Source organism: Arthrobotrys flagrans (genome assembly GCF_004000055.1).
Source record: "Arthrobotrys flagrans strain CBS H-5679 chromosome Unknown unitig_3, whole genome shotgun sequence".
Lineage (NCBI taxonomy): Eukaryota > Fungi > Ascomycota > Orbiliomycetes > Orbiliales > Orbiliaceae > Arthrobotrys > Arthrobotrys flagrans.
In genome coordinates this window covers 1,137,790-1,157,226 of record NW_027137547.1, presented here as the reverse complement: position 1 = coordinate 1,157,226, position 19,437 = coordinate 1,137,790, and the positions used below count along the sequence as shown (strand labels likewise).

The 19,437-nt window shown below is 47.7% G+C and overlaps 6 protein-coding genes across 6 annotated transcripts; 4 read left to right on the top strand and 2 right to left on the bottom strand.

Annotated features, from left to right (window-relative positions):
* Window positions 1-3,584: 3,584 nt before the first annotated feature.
* Window positions 3,585-4,938, top strand: DFL_001712 (uncharacterized protein; the record flags this gene model as incomplete). The annotated part of the gene is made up of 3 exons (XM_067630373.1): window positions 3,585-4,652; window positions 4,716-4,847; window positions 4,918-4,938. The coding sequence occupies 3 exons, from the start codon at window positions 3,585-3,587 to the stop codon at window positions 4,936-4,938; spliced, it is 1,221 nt and encodes a 406-aa protein (XP_067493022.1).
* A 4,707-nt stretch (window positions 4,939-9,645) lies between these two features.
* On the top strand, window positions 9,646-10,080 carry DFL_001711 (uncharacterized protein; the record flags this gene model as incomplete). The annotated part of the gene is made up of 1 exon (XM_067630372.1): window positions 9,646-10,080. One exon carries the CDS (start codon window positions 9,646-9,648, stop codon window positions 10,078-10,080), a length of 435 nt encoding a protein of 144 aa, XP_067493021.1.
* A 1,223-nt stretch (window positions 10,081-11,303) lies between these two features.
* On the top strand, window positions 11,304-12,880 carry DFL_001710 (uncharacterized protein; the record flags this gene model as incomplete). The annotated part of the gene is made up of 2 exons (XM_067630371.1): window positions 11,304-11,834; window positions 11,903-12,880. 2 exons carry the CDS (start codon window positions 11,304-11,306, stop codon window positions 12,878-12,880), a joined length of 1,509 nt encoding a protein of 502 aa, XP_067493020.1.
* Window positions 12,881-13,008: 128 nt separating this feature from the next.
* Window positions 13,009-13,697, bottom strand: DFL_001709 (uncharacterized protein; the record flags this gene model as incomplete). The annotated part of the gene is made up of 2 exons (XM_067630369.1): window positions 13,009-13,323; window positions 13,377-13,697. The coding sequence occupies 2 exons, from the start codon at window positions 13,695-13,697 to the stop codon at window positions 13,009-13,011; spliced, it is 636 nt and encodes a 211-aa protein (XP_067493019.1).
* Window positions 13,698-14,177: 480 nt separating this feature from the next.
* DFL_001708 (uncharacterized protein) lies at window positions 14,178-14,571 on the top strand (the record flags this gene model as incomplete). The annotated part of the gene is made up of 3 exons (XM_067630368.1): window positions 14,178-14,213; window positions 14,283-14,376; window positions 14,435-14,571. The coding sequence occupies 3 exons, from the start codon at window positions 14,178-14,180 to the stop codon at window positions 14,569-14,571; spliced, it is 267 nt and encodes an 88-aa protein (XP_067493018.1).
* Window positions 14,572-15,424: 853 nt separating this feature from the next.
* On the bottom strand, window positions 15,425-17,776 carry DFL_001707 (uncharacterized protein; the record flags this gene model as incomplete). The annotated part of the gene is made up of 3 exons (XM_067630367.1): window positions 15,425-17,224; window positions 17,279-17,352; window positions 17,431-17,776. The coding sequence occupies 3 exons, from the start codon at window positions 17,774-17,776 to the stop codon at window positions 15,425-15,427; spliced, it is 2,220 nt and encodes a 739-aa protein (XP_067493017.1).
* Between the last annotated feature and the right edge of the window lie 1,661 nt (window positions 17,777-19,437).

Sequence of the window (19,437 nt, the reverse complement as noted above, 5' to 3'; positions counted from 1 at the left end):
GGGCATTCGAACCCGGCATCCTTTTGTTCCACGTATTCCAATTCTTATCATCGTCATGAAATGAGGGGTAAAAAAGTCTGGCGTTTTTCTTTTTAGAGCGGCTGGCTGGATGGGTTTATCTTTTTTTTGGTCACTGGATCATAGACGTGTATGCATACAGACTAATAATTGCTACGACTACCTCTACCACTTCGCCAATCATGTATATTAACGAGAAATCCTGGGGGAGATCTTTTAACAAGAGATTCACGACACGATGTAACTTGTAATAAAAACAATACATCTCCTTATCGGATCCGTAGCTTGGGAAGTAGGTCGATGGATAATACAACCAGCCCTTTTTCGAAATTTCTGACGAGAAAAATGACAACCGGTCGGCTCTCTCGGAAAGCGCAAGATTGATCTTCTTTTTGTCATGCATTATGATCAATTATTCGACCAAAGTAGGGATTCAGTTCCGTAAGCATACAGCCGTAATTGGACCGTGACACCCAAGCCCCCCTTCCTATCTTAAACTTAAGAACAGCGTGTGAAAATGGGTGTGGAAGAAAGGGTTTCCGGACTCCGATTTCTGTGAGACTCAAGGATATTGGGAGCTGGAGCAGCTGGCTGTGTGATTGTTAGGGCTTGGCGGATATGCTTGATGGAATGTTAAATTTCACATCATATGCACGAGGTACGAGGTATTGGCGGTCCTTCAACCTTATATTGGTTGAACGATCATGTTCGCCGTACATTTTTATGCATGATGAATAAGGCCACGAAGGGGAAACGAGACCGGGAGCATCATGAATCGTGCGTTTGGAAAAGATTAGAGTTAAAGTTGCTCCGCTGTCTCTGAAATAAAAACGCGGAATGCGGGTTTCGGGGATACCTTGCATGAGTCGAGGTCCTTTTGTTCCTTCGACGGGAAGCCGAAGTAAAGTAATTATAATTGGATGTCGTCGGTTTCTTGGACGGCATGGTCACTTGACCGTCTACATATGTACATGTCTACCAGAAGTCATTCGGTGACCGTTCGAGTGAGAACAAAGCGGGGTGAAGCGTGCCGTAGACGGATGCGCCTGCCCAAAGTATTAGGCAAAAGGCGCAGGTTATAAATTTTGCCAATTGGTGGTGCCTCCGATGGTACCTTAGCGGTGTATCAAAAAAATATGATTTCAAACTCTTTTTGAAGAGCGCCTCGATTTCCGCTTTAGCTTCCATTCGAAAGGAGAACTGTGGGGGGCGAAGAAGACCCCAACGCTAAACTTGGCGAACTTACGCAAAGTGGATGGCAGAAAAGAAGGCTGTAGCTTATCTTGACGAGGGCTTAGTGTTGGGGAATGAAATTACAATTGCCTGCATCATTATTATAGGTTTGGGGTGTAGATGTACCGGGCAAATCAAGATGCATTTAAGGTTGGTGGTTGAAAAGGAAACAGAGAATTGAAAAAGAAAAAAAAAGGACAAGTTGGCATGGGGCATGCGACTAACTGGTTCGGCCATAGGAAGCAGGCAAGCAAGCAAGCAAGCACGGACTGACGAATGCAGAACAGCATGCCCCTCGTCTCGCAGGGCGCCGTTCTTTAACCTAAAAGCACTGCGCACGTCGTCCTGGTGGTCGCCTGCTTATCAACTTGGGGTGGGTTTTTGCGGGGTAAGGTGTTGGTATAACATCATAGCGAGGGCAGAAGAAAGAAGAAAATATAAAGAAAAAAGAACTTCGACCAAGTCGAGTTTAGAGGATGCGTGAAGGCGAAGAACCCGGACACACGAGTTCCATTGATAGGTCCGAACGGAGGACCGGTCAAAAAGAGTCATGGGGGCAACGTAACCAGGACCACTCTCGTACACGAAAGGGACGCAAGGACCTGTTGAGTTTTGTGTAAAACCGTCGCGCGGGGATTCAAATGGTAAGCTTAATTTTTTTTGTATATTGTATATTTTGTTTTTGGAGGTGGTACGAGGAAACGTCAGTCAAGCAAACACGAGATATCGACATGACAAGACGGGGGAAGGGAGGACATGGCCAGCTTGTGACCGGGCCAAGCATTTCATTATCGCGAAAGAAAATTACACAACATTTTCTGTCGTGATGGTGGTGGTTTTGGAAGTGGTGGTGGTGGTGGTGGTGGTGGTGTATACTCCTGAATCTGGATACTCCGTATTTTGGTAAGTATTACTTGAAGCAAATGCAATATATGCTTTATAAGGTAGGGCTATGAGAAGCTCGTATGAATCCTATGCCCTGCCACCGATGCACGGAGCCATCGTAAGCGAAACTGCAAAGGTGGGGGAAGGAAGGCAAATGCCATGACCTGCAGACTGATAATTATGGAGCTCGAACTTGAAATAAGCTACTTGTACATAACACCTACCGATGTTGTGGTATGAACTTGCTGGGGTTGTGTTGGACTTTGCGGCTGGGAACCCAGATAAACTCCGGCGGCCGGCTCGTACTGACTAAAGCGAGAGACCCGGCAGACTGTTGAGGGTAAGATGGGACGGCGGCGGCGCTCACCAGCTGCGAAGTGACCCACCTCAAACATGAGGCTTCACTTCCAGTTGGCTCGATGGTGTAGCAGCATGCTTGAGCACGTATGGTTTGATTGACGGCAGCTAGTTCGCGCTCGTGGCCCTTTTGCCGGAGAGAGATGGATGATTCGATACGGGCTACCACCACCACCATTTAAATTACTATTGGCGGCGTGCACCTGGCAGAGAAGGGCAATCCGGATCTGACGGTACCGACCAGACAGCGATTGCAAAGGCCAAGCTTTGTACTAGCATCCCTTTCAGCAGGTTTCGCGGCGTCCCATCTACATTCATCTGCAATTGTTCGTTGACCCTAAAGGACGCCGACCCACCTTGGCCGTCCTGTACATACATGTCGTCTCCGGGGGGGGCTGGCAGGCAGACAGGCTATAGCGTAGAGTAGCAGTAGGTCGTTAGCAGGCTGATCGACTTCGATCTCTTGCAGGACCTCCTCCTCCAAGAAATTCCTGTGAGATGTTCTTATTACCACATTTGCGGCGGCAGGGCAGGGCGGAATATAATATCTGGCCACCATGTCGCGACTCCCTCTCCATATATTTCCCATACCTTTCCCACTTCCCTAGCACCGTTCCTTCTTCAGATCTTCTTGTCGAAATACACAAAGATAGCTGCCTTAGAAAGACTTGCGAGTTCAAGTTCAAGTATTATATTTTGCAAGTTCACGTTGCGTATAAGTACCAGGAATTAATTTTATATCGACCCAAGGACATCATATCCAAACAAATACCAGGAACCGTTACCAAGCAAGCGACCGTTAGAGACTCGCATTATCCATTCCGATTCTTCTTTTCAATTCTTCCAAAACTTAAGATCGACCGGTCCTCAGACTGCCTCACCTTATTTCATCGTCTTTGCCTCCTCATTTGGCCATATAAGCAGACCACCCCATCATCGTCTCTGTGTCCAACTAGCCCTTGCCCGGCCTCGCGACATCGCTGCTATTAGCTAATTAGCTTAGATTAGCCAAAGAGGTTCTGGATCCAGCCGGTGACCTCGCTTGCAGGCCTCCCCTCGTCCTTCTAACCACATCCAAACTCTGTTGGGAAATGCAGACTGCAACACACGTTTCCGGTCTCTTCAGCCTGCTCAGAATTCATGTCATCCTCGACGAGTTCACACCCTACCTGCTCCCTCATGAAATCCTCAACCTAGGGCTGTGCTCCAAGAGTTTTCATAAGATTCTGTTCAAGCAGACAGGGGCCTTTCGCCATGTTGATATTTCTCTGTCAGCACTTGTCCCGGTCAACCAGTCCCAACAGCAGGTTTCTCTCCGACGGAGCTACACGGACTTCCTTTCTTCGGCCTTGTTAGGGAAGAACACCCAAACACTCATCCTTGATGGCCTTCCCATGAACTTCGATACCCTTTTCAACCTCCTCGTCTCTCCTAACCAGCGAATCTCGATCTTGAGCGTCCGAGATTGTGGGTTCAACCAACCCAGGTTTATGCAGACACTCCACTTCTTGGTTCGTCCAGGATCGACATCTCCTCTCAAGGGTGTTTACGTCTTTGGTAAGAGCAATGGCGCACCCAGAAGCAAGAACAGATGGCAACGACAACGCGTCGGAGAAGTCGAATTCATCGAAGGGTGGGCCGAAACAGTCCAAGCTTGCGAAGGGAAGATCGCCTTCGACGTCGGACTTTGCAAGGGATCTAAGCACATGAACCTTTCGCCATTCGAAGACGACTTGAACGCCGTTGCTGCAGCTGCGGCGGAAATCGAGCTCGGAAGTACCCCTATTTCCGTTGGATCCGGATTTGCATCGTTCGCGTGGTCAGGTCAAGATTCGGAGCAAAGCAGCGTCACATCAACCTCCGATGGAGAGGGTGATTGGATCCCACCACAAATGGCACCAAAGCTCGCGAACAAGAGAATCTTGGGCCGATGCGAAGGCTGCGGTACGCCACCAGCCGGGTGCTCCAGCAAGCTGTACGGACCTGTTCCGATCTTGACCAGCGACATCAAGATTGCTTGCCGTCCACGTGTTGGAGAAAAGGTTGAGGTCGACATGTGTGATGACTGCACAAAGGAGAGGCTTTGTGAGTGCTGTGGTAAATGGTGGTGTGAGAACTGCTATAGCGTCGGGATGGGAAAGATGTGTGGTATTCAAAAGGTAGGAACTTCGCACGCACAACCGCAAAACATAAAATTCGATACTAACACTGCGATTTCACAGGGAGGCGTTCTTCTCGACTGCTATGACTGCGGTAGAACCTGCTTTGACTGCAAGAAGGATACCATGCGAAGCTGCAGAAGCTGCAAGACCAGCTTCTGCGCTATCCACGACATTAGCGGATCGGAACACTACGTAAGTCAATTATATCCAGACCTCAATTGATTATATACACGATAGAAACTAATAGCGTCAACCTGAATAGTGCGATTGGTGCCACGTCTAGAAGACGAGGACACGGAAAAGAAGAGAACAATGGTTCCGCCGAAAGGCCGACTCTGACCGAATCCGCAATTCCAAAACCCGATTATCTGCTGCCGGACCGGCTGGTACTCTAGATCAGGGTCCCATCTGATACCCGTTTCTCTTCTCTGTATGCATTTGAACTTGAAGCCCCGCTCATACGCCAGATATTGCGCGACGCCGGTCGTTCTTCTACTCTTACTGATATTTAATACTACCGTTATCGTTTTCTTCTTCATGGCGTCTGTATATATTTCCTTGTCTTCTCTTTCTAATGCTTTGCTTCTTGCAATTGCCTTGTTTTAACTTTTACCGGCGTCGGGGAATTCTGATTTTTTTTTTTCCTGGGTTGATTAACTGTGTATTCTTCTTCTTCTGTATCTTAACCATTACTCATGATGTCTTACGATCTTCACGACCATGGATCAATGAAACCTCTCAACCCTTCTCTTCTTCACAACATTCGATCGAGTACTTTTAAATCGGTGCCTAAACGTGGTGGACCTTTTTTTGTGCGGAATTTCGGTTCAGATGTTTTTTTTTTTGTTCAGGCGCCTGCCTCGAGACTATTCAGGCGCCACGTAGATCGGGCCACATTTTTAAAGTACCCTTATCTGAAATTCCAATATAAGCTTAACAAGATTGCTCCATGCATCGGGCAGCATATTCTCCGAACAGCCACCGCTAGGCTACAAGTACGTAATTACCTCTTTTAAATACTATTCTAAAGGGTCCAATTTGGGTGAGCTAGCTCTTGAATGTATACGTGTCTTTCAAATGGCTCTAAGGTATTAATTAAGTTTCACAATGCTTATATAAAAACAGAAGAATCTACCTCGAACGCGATGTCGGAGTTTTCATCTTGAAAAAGTATCAAATCGCTGGCTTAAATCAGTCCTCGAGTGCCCTAGATCCTATCGGCATCTGCGCATATATACCAATCCAAGTACTTGGATATATTTGTTCTACGGACGCAGCCAAATCCGTCTTGAAACTTCCAGCCTAAAAGACGGTTTCTATCCGAGTCTTCGTCTACGCTCTAGCCAGCCTCTCGACCTACGGCGTTCACGTCTTTGCTGCTCCGGTGGGCTCTGGGATTCACGATGCAGGTAAGTGGATTTCCATTTCAACATACCTATAACCCAAAGCCATTCGAAGTCTTCCATGAACTAAGAAGCGTAAACCTGTTGCATCACGCTTGCTAACCTTCTGCAACCTCATCTGGTCCCATCTTCCAATTTAAGACACCTATCCGTTCTTCCCAAGCAGCCGCACGAACGATTGAATAAGCGGGAATCGCTGGTAGTCTAAAAAATGCGAACGTCTTGAGCAAGTTGCCAACACCAATATTAACAGCGATCAGAGTAAATCCTTATCATTCGAGCCAGGGGATTGACAACCAAAAAAACCAGTATACCCAACATATAGATGTAGATGGGAATAGGAATGCCATTATAGGAATTGAAGCCGAGCTCGAGAATAAACTATAATATCGATATCATGATGCTCCAATACGATTCAATGGCCATATCCGATTTTGGGAATATTCATTGTACATGTGTTAGTTAGTATGAAGTTATTTCTAGCCTTATAAAGAAAATTTTGGCTTTGTTTTGAATATTTATATTGTCGAGATTGGGCCCATTAATTGTATCCATCAGTTTTTATATTCTCAAGCCAGTCCTTGTGGCGAATTATCGTAGATGAGTAGAGCTAGCAACTAAGCGCTAATGTAGATGGTTTTTTTTTTTTTTTTTTGCAACTTTTCAGAAAATACTTCAATCTTGCTATCATTGTAATCTCAATCCCTATTGATCAATTTTATATTTAAATCTTGCCTGACGAGATTTGAACGATCTAAAGATTGAAACTGCACAATTGCACAACGTAAGACAGTCAACAGGTATCAGCTGTGTGGTAACTTGGTGCTCGCAACGCAACCCTCGGAGTGGACAAAGCCCCTTGCTTCGAATCTCATAATGACGGTTATCCAACAACCTCTCGGAGTTTTATAGGTTTATAGTGGGGTCGTTAGGCAAAACAAGTGTAATCTCTTACGTCAAAACCAAGAGGAGTACGGCACACAACAGATCAAGGCATTCGGAGATCGGGCCCCATTTTGCATTCGCAAGAGGGGCCTACCTTCATACGATCGATAGGAAAGTGGGACAGGTAGGGAACAACGAGACCGGAACAAGTACCAATTGCAAGATATATAAATGCTCTTCCCCGAGCTCCAGTCAAAGCCTAACACACGTTATTATTCAACCAAACCTTTAGATATCGTTAGAACGGTATCTAAAACCCAATTCAAAATGCATATTCACTCCCTCTCCGTCCTTGCTGTCCTCTCTATTGCAAGTGCAGCGCCACTTGACATCCCCCAGAGGGGCCCTACGAGTGCCGAAACCTCACAAAGGGAAATACTAGTCCGCCGTCCGGGGTCCCCAAAGGCTCAGAAATTTCGCCGAGGTTCATCTGGGGTCACGATTGGCAACAGTCTCGACAGACTTACTGGTGGGGAGTCTATTGCTATTAATATACCCGGTTAAGGACGGTCTCACGGCGCCTATCCCTACAAAACTACTTCATTACTTGGTTAGTATCCCATTCGACTTTACATTTCTCCACATTCTATACCAGCCCCCACGGAGTGACGACGCTTTTCGATACCTTCAAGTGCTGACTTGCATATGTTGTAGATGATTTTGATGTCATCGTGTGGGGGTTAACGTCGCAGCGCAAGCCCTCGAATAATGCCGTCTTCGGTGGTATTTAAATGCGGCCCGACGCGGCTCGTTACCTGTCGACATTTTATTTTACCCGCAATCCAAGGGAGCTGTCGTTGAATCCGGCCATTGATCGTCAGCCTCCCGTTTCTTTAATCGCCCATTGATTTACGGCAATTATCTTTCACTATCTCTTGATTCTGGTTTTATGCATTCCCCTGCGGGCTATTCTTCTGGTATATCCTTACGCTTTCTATCATTCATATATCCTTCCTATATCGATATCATTACAGATTTATATCCTCCCTATATCCTTACGGACGATATATCCTTACAAACTACATCCTTTTTATCCTTACGGCCCATATCATTCCTATATCCTTATATCTTTACTGCTTATCTTGATCGATTATATCCTTCCTACGTCCTCACAGACTTTATCCTTACACAACATATCCTTACTTTGCTTTTCGGACCCTATCCTTCCAAAATATCCTTATAAGCCATATCCTTCCAAATCCTATGTATCCTTCCAATGCATCCTTACATATCGTATCCTTCCGATTTATTCTTGTAGACCAGTATATAATTTTATGCAATGCGTCTCGAAACGCTCTATTCCCTTAAAATCACTTTTCAAAGAAATGAAGCTACTTCTGACCCATAGAATCCAGGTCAGTTTCCCCCGTAATAGAAATATACGAAGCACTGAAAGTTTTCCTGCATACGAACTCGCCTTCAACTTTTTTCGTAACTTGTTCCCAACGTGCACAATTCCAGTCCGATATCACTGCCCCTTATCGCGCCGGCGTTCCAGGATGCCGGTGTCGAAATGTCATCGATTTGAGCCGCATGCCATACCACGGGATCGATGCCAACCCGACATTTCTAGTACCCGGTGGGCTGCGTAGGAGATAAATTTCCGGTAACCTGATTAAATATTCTTAGTTCGGCATACCTACGGTGAAAAGCAATTGTTTTTAACCTCATTTCTCGAACAAGTTAGTGGTGTTTGGAATCGAGGGAATAAGTTGCGTGAAGTTTACACACCCTAAAACTTTTGGAAAACTAGGAAAGAGAACCCGTGGAGGCACTGTCGTTAGAGTGGACCCCAAGGATCTGAAAATTAACGGTCCGAATGGGGAAACTCTTGTGTCTATAACGGAGGATGGCGATTTGCAGCAATGTATCAAGCGGATTCTCGACAACGGTGACTTCGGTTCCGATGCACCGTCGTGTCAACAGCTGTTGCTCGATTTTCTTGCATCCAAGGCTGGTTTTGCTCACCGGGAACCTATGGGATCTGGTGGTTAAGCAGAGTAGCGATGCTAATTTCAATGTTCTGGCGGGAAAGGTCATAGCTAGCCTGGGCTGAACTGGACGGGGTCTAGAGAATAAATATGCCTCTAGGGTATGACCGGTGACGCTTCCTACGATCTTTTGCTTTTGGGTATGCACGAACATGGAGTTTAGGAACTTTTGCGAGCAATTGCCCCTTCTTTTCTATGAAGGTGTTATTTACCCAACGGCGGTTTTGGTTTTTTTTTTTGGTATTGTTAATATTCTCTTCCGGGCGGCATTGATTTTCAGAGATTTCTTCTACTTTTTTTTATCATCTTCTTCCTTTCCTCCCTTTTGCATACATACGTATATTATATTAGCATTTTTATCGTATATCTTATACTGCCCACCGAGTTTATTGGGTATATTCTAATCACAATCGCTATTGACTGTCATTATACCCTTTGCTTTAAATTCTACGCCTATATAAATTACCTACTCAAAAGTTTCCGACAACTTGCTTAAATATACATACCTATAGTTAAAAAAAAAAAAAAACCAATCGCCTTGACTTCATTCTTGAAATCAAAGAGTGTTTGACGCTGAGAGAATCAATAGAGTGGATAGCTTAATTATCAATTTATTGCTACACGGTTTCGCAATATACCCTCGGTCTCAAAATGAAGTCATTGGTAGTATTCTTCGTCGCCCTCCGACTAACAACCGCACTCCCCATCCCAGCGCAAGTAGATGCCAACGCAGCTACGCCATCCGATTCCGGCGCTATAATGGTTGATGGAAAACTCATCGCAGTTGGCCCCATTGATTTCGAAGGGCTCGGCACTAGCATCGTCGGCGTCGACACTCAATCCATCACCGACCCCTGCTGCTTCCAACCCGAGAAAAATAGGAGTCCCTCCCGCGGCGTTCAGTCTTGCCCCAAAGATTTCCCTATACTTGTAGAAGGAAAACCAGTGGAAGACACACCCCTCGTCTTGGCGGGTCCTATCTTAGGCGACAAAGTCGGTACTTTGCCCCATTTCCCGCAGACTTTAAAATCCTTGGAGGAATTAGGGAAAAGATTGGAAGAGACACCGCCGCTAGTTCGAACGTAAAGATGCCGGGAAGTACAGACAAACTTAACGAAGCTCTTGCAAAAATGTTGAAGAATATTCGTTCGAAAGGGTGTAACGGGAAAACCCTCGAGAATGGCAACTTTTGTGTGGATCCAAGGGAACTGGATAAAATTACAAAGCTGACGATGCTGATCACCGCTCTAGGTGAGCTTAGTGAAGCCGACAAGCAAGGTTTACAAGATCTTCTTCCTGGGACTGCAACCGCAGCATAACCCAGAAGAGTGAGAACCCTGGCACCGAAAGTTCCATGGGGAAGGCCGTAGGTAGTCTGGCCGAATTGGAAAAAATCTAGAGACTGTATATATGCACCTAGGGTACGATCATTGCCACCATCATTATTTAACGGTATATCGATCTTTTCCTTCTCAGTGCGTATGGACCTGGAGTTTCAATTTAAGCCCTTTGCGAATAGTGCACGATTTGTAAACAGATCCCCGTTCCAACAACTTTGTCATTCGTACGACGGCTTCGGAATCTTTGTGTATTGTTAATACACCTTCCTTTGCTCCTTGCACATGTGCATTTATAAATTGACTTGCATACATGATGATTATCGATATCGTTATAACCCCCATGCGCGTTGGAAACTGTTGTATTTTTAGATGCCGTGACTGCCATCCAGGCTACCTCGAGTCAAGCGGCCTTGAAGCTTCGCACTCTGTGGACATTATTAATATATCCCCGTAGGAGAGCAGTACTATCGCTGCTGCCAAATATACAATCTCCATCCCCTCCTCGTCTTCAAGACCCCGGAATATATATCCTCAACCGGTACTAGCGATGCTACCGAACATCTCAAATCGTGCGGTCCCACCATAAGCAGCCTACGGAGCTAGCTACGTACCGAAGTCCAGCCCCGGCCTTGGCAGAACAAACGCCCCTTGTAAACCCCAACCTGCCGTCTTAGGCTGCATCAGAACTTGCTAATCTTAGCTGGCATTGGCTATTAATACAAAGCAAAGAAGTTGAGAGCAAGACGAATCCTCAAATAAATTTAAAACCTTGCAGCCTCTCTTTATGAACCATGCGCCGCAGTTGCTACATTTTATATCGCGACAGCTCTTCTTTTCATCCTCCCTCTTCTTATTCATGCTCTTTTCACATCTACCCGCCGTAGATTGTCCTTTACATATCCTTGCACATTCCTACGTTCCAATTGCCTTCGCCCCTGAGAAAGAAGTAAGGAGAAAGAGGTCTTTACCATGTCGCTGATGGAACACATGATCGCGCACATGCAACACCGCCGCGTCCCGACTTTCCCCCCGCTCCCCCCACAACACCAACCGACTTACGCCCAAGCTTATACGCACTTCACACATGGCCAATTCGCAACTTCATCCGCTACTTTGCTATCAATCCCCAGCGAGCATAATAACCATCCATCGTATGTGATCCTACGGATCCGTATTCTTCTCGCGCAGGGGTATTACCATAATGCCATCCGGGTATTATACGAGAATGTGGAGGTTATCGATGAGAAAGAGATGGAGCTAAATAGTAGCAATGGTAATGTTGGTAAAAACGGGAGGGGAGGGACGAAAGGAGGAGAGAAGGAGAGGTTGGAAGCTGGGGAGGAGATGATGAGGGATACGTGGAAGTTATGGATTAGGTTGTTGTATTGGGATGAGGAGGGCATGTCGGAGTCACGACGGAAGGAAGGGACCGCGGAGGCTATGAGGGCGTGGAAGAATTGGTGCGAGTGGACGCAGATGGAGAGTTATTCCGAGTTACATGTAATCCTTCCCTTGTAGGAAACCCCCCCGATTGATATGATTGACTAACAAATCATGTAAAACGGCAGTCCCTCCTTTACGAATTAATCCACCAGATAACCTCCACGACCTGCAACATCCCCACCCGAGAATGGATCGCAAACACCGACTCCCTGATCGCCTCCCACATGGACGCCCAATCCTTCACCTCCGCCCTCGAAATTCTCAAAATCCGCAATAAAGTCCTGGACCCCAAAGATCCCACCTTCACGAACATAATGCTCGAATACTTCCCGCACCTCGCGGCCCATCCGGAAATAAAACTCGTGGAAGCGAGAACACGGCTGATATTATTCGAGATATACCTATCGAACGGACATACGGATCTTGCGATCGAGAAGCTTTCGGAAATAGAAGAATGTTTGAGAGCCGATGGGGAGATGCATCCGGGGGAAGAAGGTAGGGGGGTCGATCTCCGTTGGATCGTTCGGTTTCATAAACTTTGCTTGCCGTCTACCCACAAATCGCATAAAATGAGCGACTCGGATAAATTAGCAAAACTCTCAGCGTTAGCACACGAAGCTGTAAACCGCGATATCCCACGGTTTCAACTAAAAGCCCTCCAACAGCTCGCTATAATATTCTTAAGAAATAGAGATTTTACAAATTTTGTTCCTCCCGAAACGGAGTTCGTGGTGAAAGGACAAAAGTACGGACAACCGGCGAAGATGTGGAGGAAACATTTGAAACAAATGTTTGAAAATTTTCCGGCGCCGGAACATGCTCAAGCGGAGGAGTTTTTGGACAGCTTCATACGGATCATGGAGAGTGTCGAATGGGGCAGGGATTCCGAAAAGAGCGGTGGCGGGGGAGGGGTCGTCGGATCCGGATTGGGACTGGTGGTGTGGACGGGCGTAGCGGAGATGACCGTAGGGATCGAGGAGTTCTGGAAGAGCAAAGCCAAACGGCTGGTAGAGAAGATCAAAGCCGAAGAAGGGACTACGGGGTCGAAAGTTGACAAAGACGGACTGAGCAGGGGGCTTCGAAAACTATGGGATGAAAATTAAACCAAACCGCACCGGGTCGATCACAAAAGCATCGTACATGCCATGATTAATGATTTTTTGATATCAAGATACCTACTACATCGATGATTATACCGCCGGCACCTTTGATAACGCCTTTTTTTGTCTTATTAAACCTCAAAATCCTTCCATATCTTCCCTTTCTCCTCAATAAACCCGTTCTTATCAAACGTGACCCCTTCGCCCTTCAATAGCTCCATCTTCAATTCGATATTAATCCCACTAGGCGCATCGTTCCAGTCACCTTTGAAACCGCCTATGTACCCTGTTGTGGCAATAACCCTGTGACATGGTACGTCCGGCGCATAGGGGTTGCGACGGAGAGCGTTACCGACCGCTCTGGGTGACGAGGAAAGCGCAGCAGAGAGGTGTGCGTATGTTGAGATTTTCCCCGGTGGGATTTGGAGGAGGAGGGCGTAGACTTTCTGTATTACTTTCAGCACCTTCTCACGCTGTTTCTCGAAGGTGGGGATCCTACCTTCTGATAATCGGTTATATCCGTATCCCCGGGAATCACAAACGTATTCTCGGGATGCGCCGGGCCGATTTTAACACCTTTCCCTTCATCCTCTTTCGAGCCGGCCTTGACTTTTGTTGCCGAGGAAGTTTTCTTGTCAACCATGCCCTTCAAACTCTTCGACCTCGAAGGGAGGGTAATAGGCGCCCATTGCACCGCTCTCGACCCTTTCTTTTGACCGGCGGGTCCGGCTGTCGCGATGGATATATCCAGTCCGCAAGAAGCGGCCAGGGGTTTCCTGGTTCTCGACGGTAGAGACGCGAGGGTTCTGACCGCTGGCATCGTTCCTTCTTAACAAAAAAATTCGCGAATACGGTGTAGACGATGGTATCGTAAAATCTATCCCGATAAAAGTAGGAAGGAAGAACCCCCCCTATCGACTGACAACAGAGCGGCAAGTCAACGGAAGCCTGCTGACTCAGCAACCTCCAGACGTGACTCAAAAACGCGATGAGCTCCCGTAACCACGTGACTTGATACCTTTACCGCATCGGGAAATCCCTCCTTGTTGGATTTTTGTCGTCAAAACTGCGTTGTGGTGAGATCATCGGTGACACCCCGGTACCACACCGCTAAACAGCTTAGTACGCGGCTGGCCTGACATGACATCACCCCTCTGTTATAAAAACCCACTCCCCTTTCACTTTTCATTATCTTCTCTCGGTATCAAGTTCATATTCGCATTTTTTTCAATTGATTAGAAAAAAAAAAAAAAACCTCTATAACTTTTAGCTACAAGAAATTCAACTGAAAAAGAACAAAATGCCGCTTGTGACCAACCTCCAGAACCCCCTTACCGTACGCCCACCCTCCGATATACCACCACCTTTTCGTAAATTTTGAATAAAAACTAACATTTACGGATAGAAATCCACCGCCCCCGAAGCCCCAGAACGCAAAGGCGGCCAATCCCCCCCTCCCGAACGCCAGTCTTCAAAGCAAATAGGCGCCTCCAGCTCCGGTATGCATTATACTCTCTCCATAAACATAACTCTTCTAAATCGTGTATTTTCGTACAGGCCAAACATCGACAACCGACCAAAGAGCTGCAAACCGGGAAACCCTCAGAAACCTTCCCAGTAACCCCATAGCCCCCATGGACCCAACCGCAGATTTAAAGACGAGAAAGCCAAGTAAGATGCTCGATGGGTTGTAAATTACTACCACGTTATGTTTTCCCGTATTACGATGGATGGTTACACATCGCATGTCTTCTGTCTTTCTCTTTCCTTGGGAAGACGGTAGTTTAGTAATTAATTCGCTCCCTTGGAAAAGGAAGCTACCGGGTTAACGAATAGCATGCGTACTGAATAAAAGAAAAAGGGTTATGTGAATATAGATAGTCACTATCGCTTATTCTATCTGAAGACAAAAGCGAAGAATATAAATAGTTATTTCGTACCCTTCAGTCTTACATATAACTACACACCTCCTCAATTTCATACGAAAACCCCGTTAGTAATCCCCCCTTCCGTCAAGCGCCTGAATACATACTTCGAATTCACAACCGGAAACACTAGCTGGCCAAGGAAAAAAGAAGAGCACTTGTAAAGGAGCGTGTATATACAAACCCTACACACGATAAAAAAGCCTAACCCCTCTCAACTCCCGTCGCATATGTAAAAAGTAAGAAAAGAAGAAGAAGAATCCCTATCCGAAAAAGAAGGCTAAAGAACAAAAAATGAGTGTATGCTGCCTGTAAAAGGAAAAACAAGTACGTAATCCGGACGGTCAATTCTATATGAAAGAAAAAATGATTCTCAAGGTGCAGACGGACAAAAAAAAAAAGGGAGCGAAATCAAAATCCGAGAGAGAGGAAAGCAAAAACAAAAAACAATGATGCTTGCGTGCGAATCGATAAACGCGGAAAGGATAAAATGGAAAAACGCTTGCAATTGACGTAGGTATATCTAATACCTTTTCTTATAAAAGCGGAGATGAACCTAGAAAAAAATATCTCGAGGGAGGAAGGTGGAAGCAAACGAAAACGAAAAACTGAAAGCACAGCGCTATGCGGTCTCCTGACCAAGTACTCGTACAGTCTCGTGCGTCACCGTAGTCTTCGAATCCGCAGTATCCGGTTCATCTCCATTTGCGGCGTCGGCCTCTTTCTTCGAAGGTGCCACGTTTTCAACATTTTCAGCCTGCTTCCCCTTTCCAGCCACGGCATTCCCGCTCGCCTCCCCATCCTCAGCCTCCATGAGCGTCTGCGCCAAACTTTGGAAGTTAAAGACGGGCTCCGTGCCATCTTCCTCATCGCTGCTTCCCGCATCCGGTTCCTTCATACTGGAGGCCGAAGAAGAAACATCCGATGTCGCCCTATGGATCTTCAAATGGTGCGATGAGGTTCCGAAGCCGATTGTTGGCGAGCTCTGCGTATCCTCGCTGCGTCTTCCGATACTAATGGTATCGACCCTGGGCGCCAGTCCCTTCCCCTTTCCCAAATCCATCCTCGATGGCTCCGGTGCCGAAGTAGCAAGCCTCGCAGCCGCGCGTCCGGCTTCGGCATCGGCCTCTTCTTTCTCCTTCTTTTCCTTCTCTTCTTTTCTCTTCCTCTCTTCCTCCTCCGCAAGGCTCAGCCTGATGGCTTCCATCAACATCATTTCCTCCAAATCAACCATCCTCGCCCGTCTGAGCACGTTCTGAAGCGCCGCACTTTGCACAGCCGGTGGGGCAGGAGCAGGGGCAGGTTCCGGCGCCTCCGGTACGATATTCGTAGTGCTGGAAGCCGCGGCTGGAGTAACAGTTCCACTTCCCCCGTTGGGCGTCATCGATCCGCTAGAATTATTCATCCTGCGCAGTATGCGCCTCGAAGAAAACGGATTGCTGCTGCTGCCGCTTTGGCCGTTCATATTGTGCATCAGATATGCCGCCGTGTGCAGCGCCGTGGCGGCGGCGGCTCGTCTTGCGGCCTGGTTCTTCGCATGTGCCAATTTTGTCGCCCAATCCGGTCTGATACGGTCCGTGGTGACGACCTCGGGTGCGTTGACGGCGTACGAGGTCTTCTTCCGATTCGGTGTTCCGGGGACGGGGAGGGAAGAGGTCGAGGATGTATTCGAACCGTGGGATAAATGCGATTGTTGCTGGATGCCATACGGATGCGTCTGATTCGCATACACGAGACCGCGGCGCCACGGGAGGGGTGTGAAGACGACGCCGAACTCCGGCTGCTTGCAGAACGGGCAGGAGGCAGGCTCCGAAATCAACTGGTCCCCGGCATGGGCCCGTCTATCCTGGTCCGCTGGCTGCGGGGCAGGCGACCCGGGAGGCGAGTGTTCGGGGACGTGCGGATCCGCTCGCTTTATCTGCACGAAGCATTCGGAGCATATCGGTTGGTCGCAGCACCGAGTTCGGTTGAGATGCGGCGGATAGTACAAAAAGCAAATCGGGCACTCCGAGGCTTTTTCGTAGAGGACGGCTTCGATGGGTCTGTTGTTTACGGTCCTGGACGGGATGTTCGTTTCGACTGGGGCGGAGTTCGACGAGCTACTTCTGGAGAATCCTAAGGTCTTAGAACGAGGTCTCGAGAAACCAGCCAAGGGGGAGGAAGAAAGAGAAAGACTCGACAACCGTCCGGTGGAAGACGAAGGGGAAGCATCGGAGCCGTACGATTGTGATCTGGACCTCGTGGCCATGGGAACCGTGAGGCGATTGAGATCTTCATTGGTGGGCTTCGTAGGGGACGGTGGGACCACGGCGTCCGCGTCCGGGATGTCCTTCCCTTGGGCTGCGGCTACGAGCTGGGCGTCGGTCCAATCGGATTCGTGATCGGGGATTCCTTTCCAGAAGGGAGCCAGCCGGCGTTCGATCTGTAGATGACGTTAACCACGTTTTCATACATATGACCCAAAGATGGCACCCACCTGCAGCTGCCGTACGACTTTCAAGTTGTAATCTTCGGGGCCGGTATAAACACCGACGGTTACGAGATATCCACCTATGCAAGACAGCGCCCCCAATTAGTCTCCGGGATCCGTATATCGTAATATCACGTGAGAGCGGCAAAAAGCCATACCGTCAACACTCTCTTCGGCCATGCTCCTCTCCCTCTCCTTTTCTCTTTCTTTCCGTCGCTCCGCCTCCTTCTCCGCTCTCCTCTCTTCCCTCGTTTTGTAAGGTCCTTCCTCCCGTTCCCGTTCCCGCTCCCTGTCTCGATGTTGGGCCAAATTCAATCCCAGGAGAGCGGCTTCAAAATTCTCGCCTCTGTGCCGCCTACCGAGTCTCAGCGACGACGAACCGGCACGTTCCATGTCGGGTGCGTAAGCAGATGAAGAAGGGCCCGAGAAGCTTCGTGAATTGCGGTGATGGTGGTGCGGGGGTGGCGAACCACCCCTGCTCTCCTTCGTCGATGTGTTTCCCATTGTTGGTGAACTAACGGAGAGCCGCTAGCCGTAGGAATAAACTCCCTTTGGGGAGGGATGTGTATTTATTTTAGAACTGGAAGAACGGATGTCGGTTGAAAGAAAGGAAGGATGATGCTGATTGATAGAGAGAAAGTTGGTGTGAAAGAGGGATGGTGGGTTTTCGTGACAAGAAGAGATGATGATGCAAGACAAGAAAAGGACAAGAGAGGGAAAAATAAATAAAAGCGGTGAGGTTGGGTGTGATTTTTGCTAGCAGCTGCCGACTAAGAAGTTCTGAGTGATATTCGGGGGACAAGCTCGTGAAACAAAAAACTAAGCAAAAGCAAAACGTCGCTGATGTCACCAAATAAAAATAAACGGGAGTCGGCCGTTCGGAAATCGAAACGATCGAAACGAATCCCGGAAGGCGGGAGAATCGAGAACGAATGTCTGTTAAATAACGGTGATTTCAAAAGAAGGCGTACCAAAGAAGGAGAAAGCCAGCAATCAAGCCCGTGCTTGCCAGTGCAATAACAAGTAGCACCGAACGACGATAGGCCAAGCTTCTAGAAGAACAAAATTCTCCGGCAGGCTTCCTCGATTGTCGAATTGGGATTTTCGATTTCGATTGGCGGTCGAGTCGGGGCCGTGAGACTTTCCGATCAAAAGTCCAGTTAAATTTGGGCCCGTCTGGCCGTTTGGGCAGCGAAAACGGGTTTGTAAAAAAGAACCAACGACCCAGGCTGGGGAGAACGTTAACGGAACGCAATCGGGGCGAGGCGACCAGTTGGAGTGCGTGGTTTTTGCGAACCAGTCGAGCGGAAAGCAGCAAACAGCGGCCTCATGCGCGGTTTGTAACTATAACGTATGCAGGCGGGCTGTACTACGGGAAGCTAAGCAGTACAACCGATCGATGGAGGGATGTGGACCGGATGAACGAGGGTTCGAGTGTCGATGGGTGTTTCGTACCCGTCAGCTTCGGTCGAGGCCAACTTTTGACGATGCCCCGCGATAGCACCGAGATAGTACGTATGGCGAAGTACCTACCGAAACAAGTAGCAGCTCGTAACTAACGTTGTAGGTGAAGTCAAAGTTAACAGGGGAAGCCGAAGGGAAAGCACCAATGAGAGCGATCGGAGATGCAATGATTCAGGTATTCTAACGAGAGAAAGAGTAGCCGTCGAGCATAGCGAGGGAGAGCGAAAAGAGGGAGAAACGGAACGAGACGGAGTCCAAGTGAGGCAAAGAAGGCAAGCAGGCAGAGCTCCAGTTCTGGCTAAATGCACAGGACGGTTTCTACAAATCAGGGAAGAGCTTATATTCGATCCTGACTCGTACCTGTTCACCATGCCGTAACGAATAAAAAAGAAAGAAAGAAAGAGAGAGAGAAAGAAAGAAACAGAGGGAGGGACTTTTTTAAAAAGAAGCTGAGAAAGAGCGGGGAAGTGCGATTGAGGGAAACAGAGAAAAAAAGAGGATGGCAGGATGGGCGATATGATATTGCATGCCAGGAATGAGGATCAAATGAACGAATTATACTTACGACGATAGAAAAGTAATATCAGCCACAGACCACTCACTCCACCGCGGAGCCGAAATGCAAGTGCAGATGCAAATGCAAATGCAATTCCAACGTTAACTTCAGCCTTTGACCTTATTCCGTCGTTACGTTCAAATGC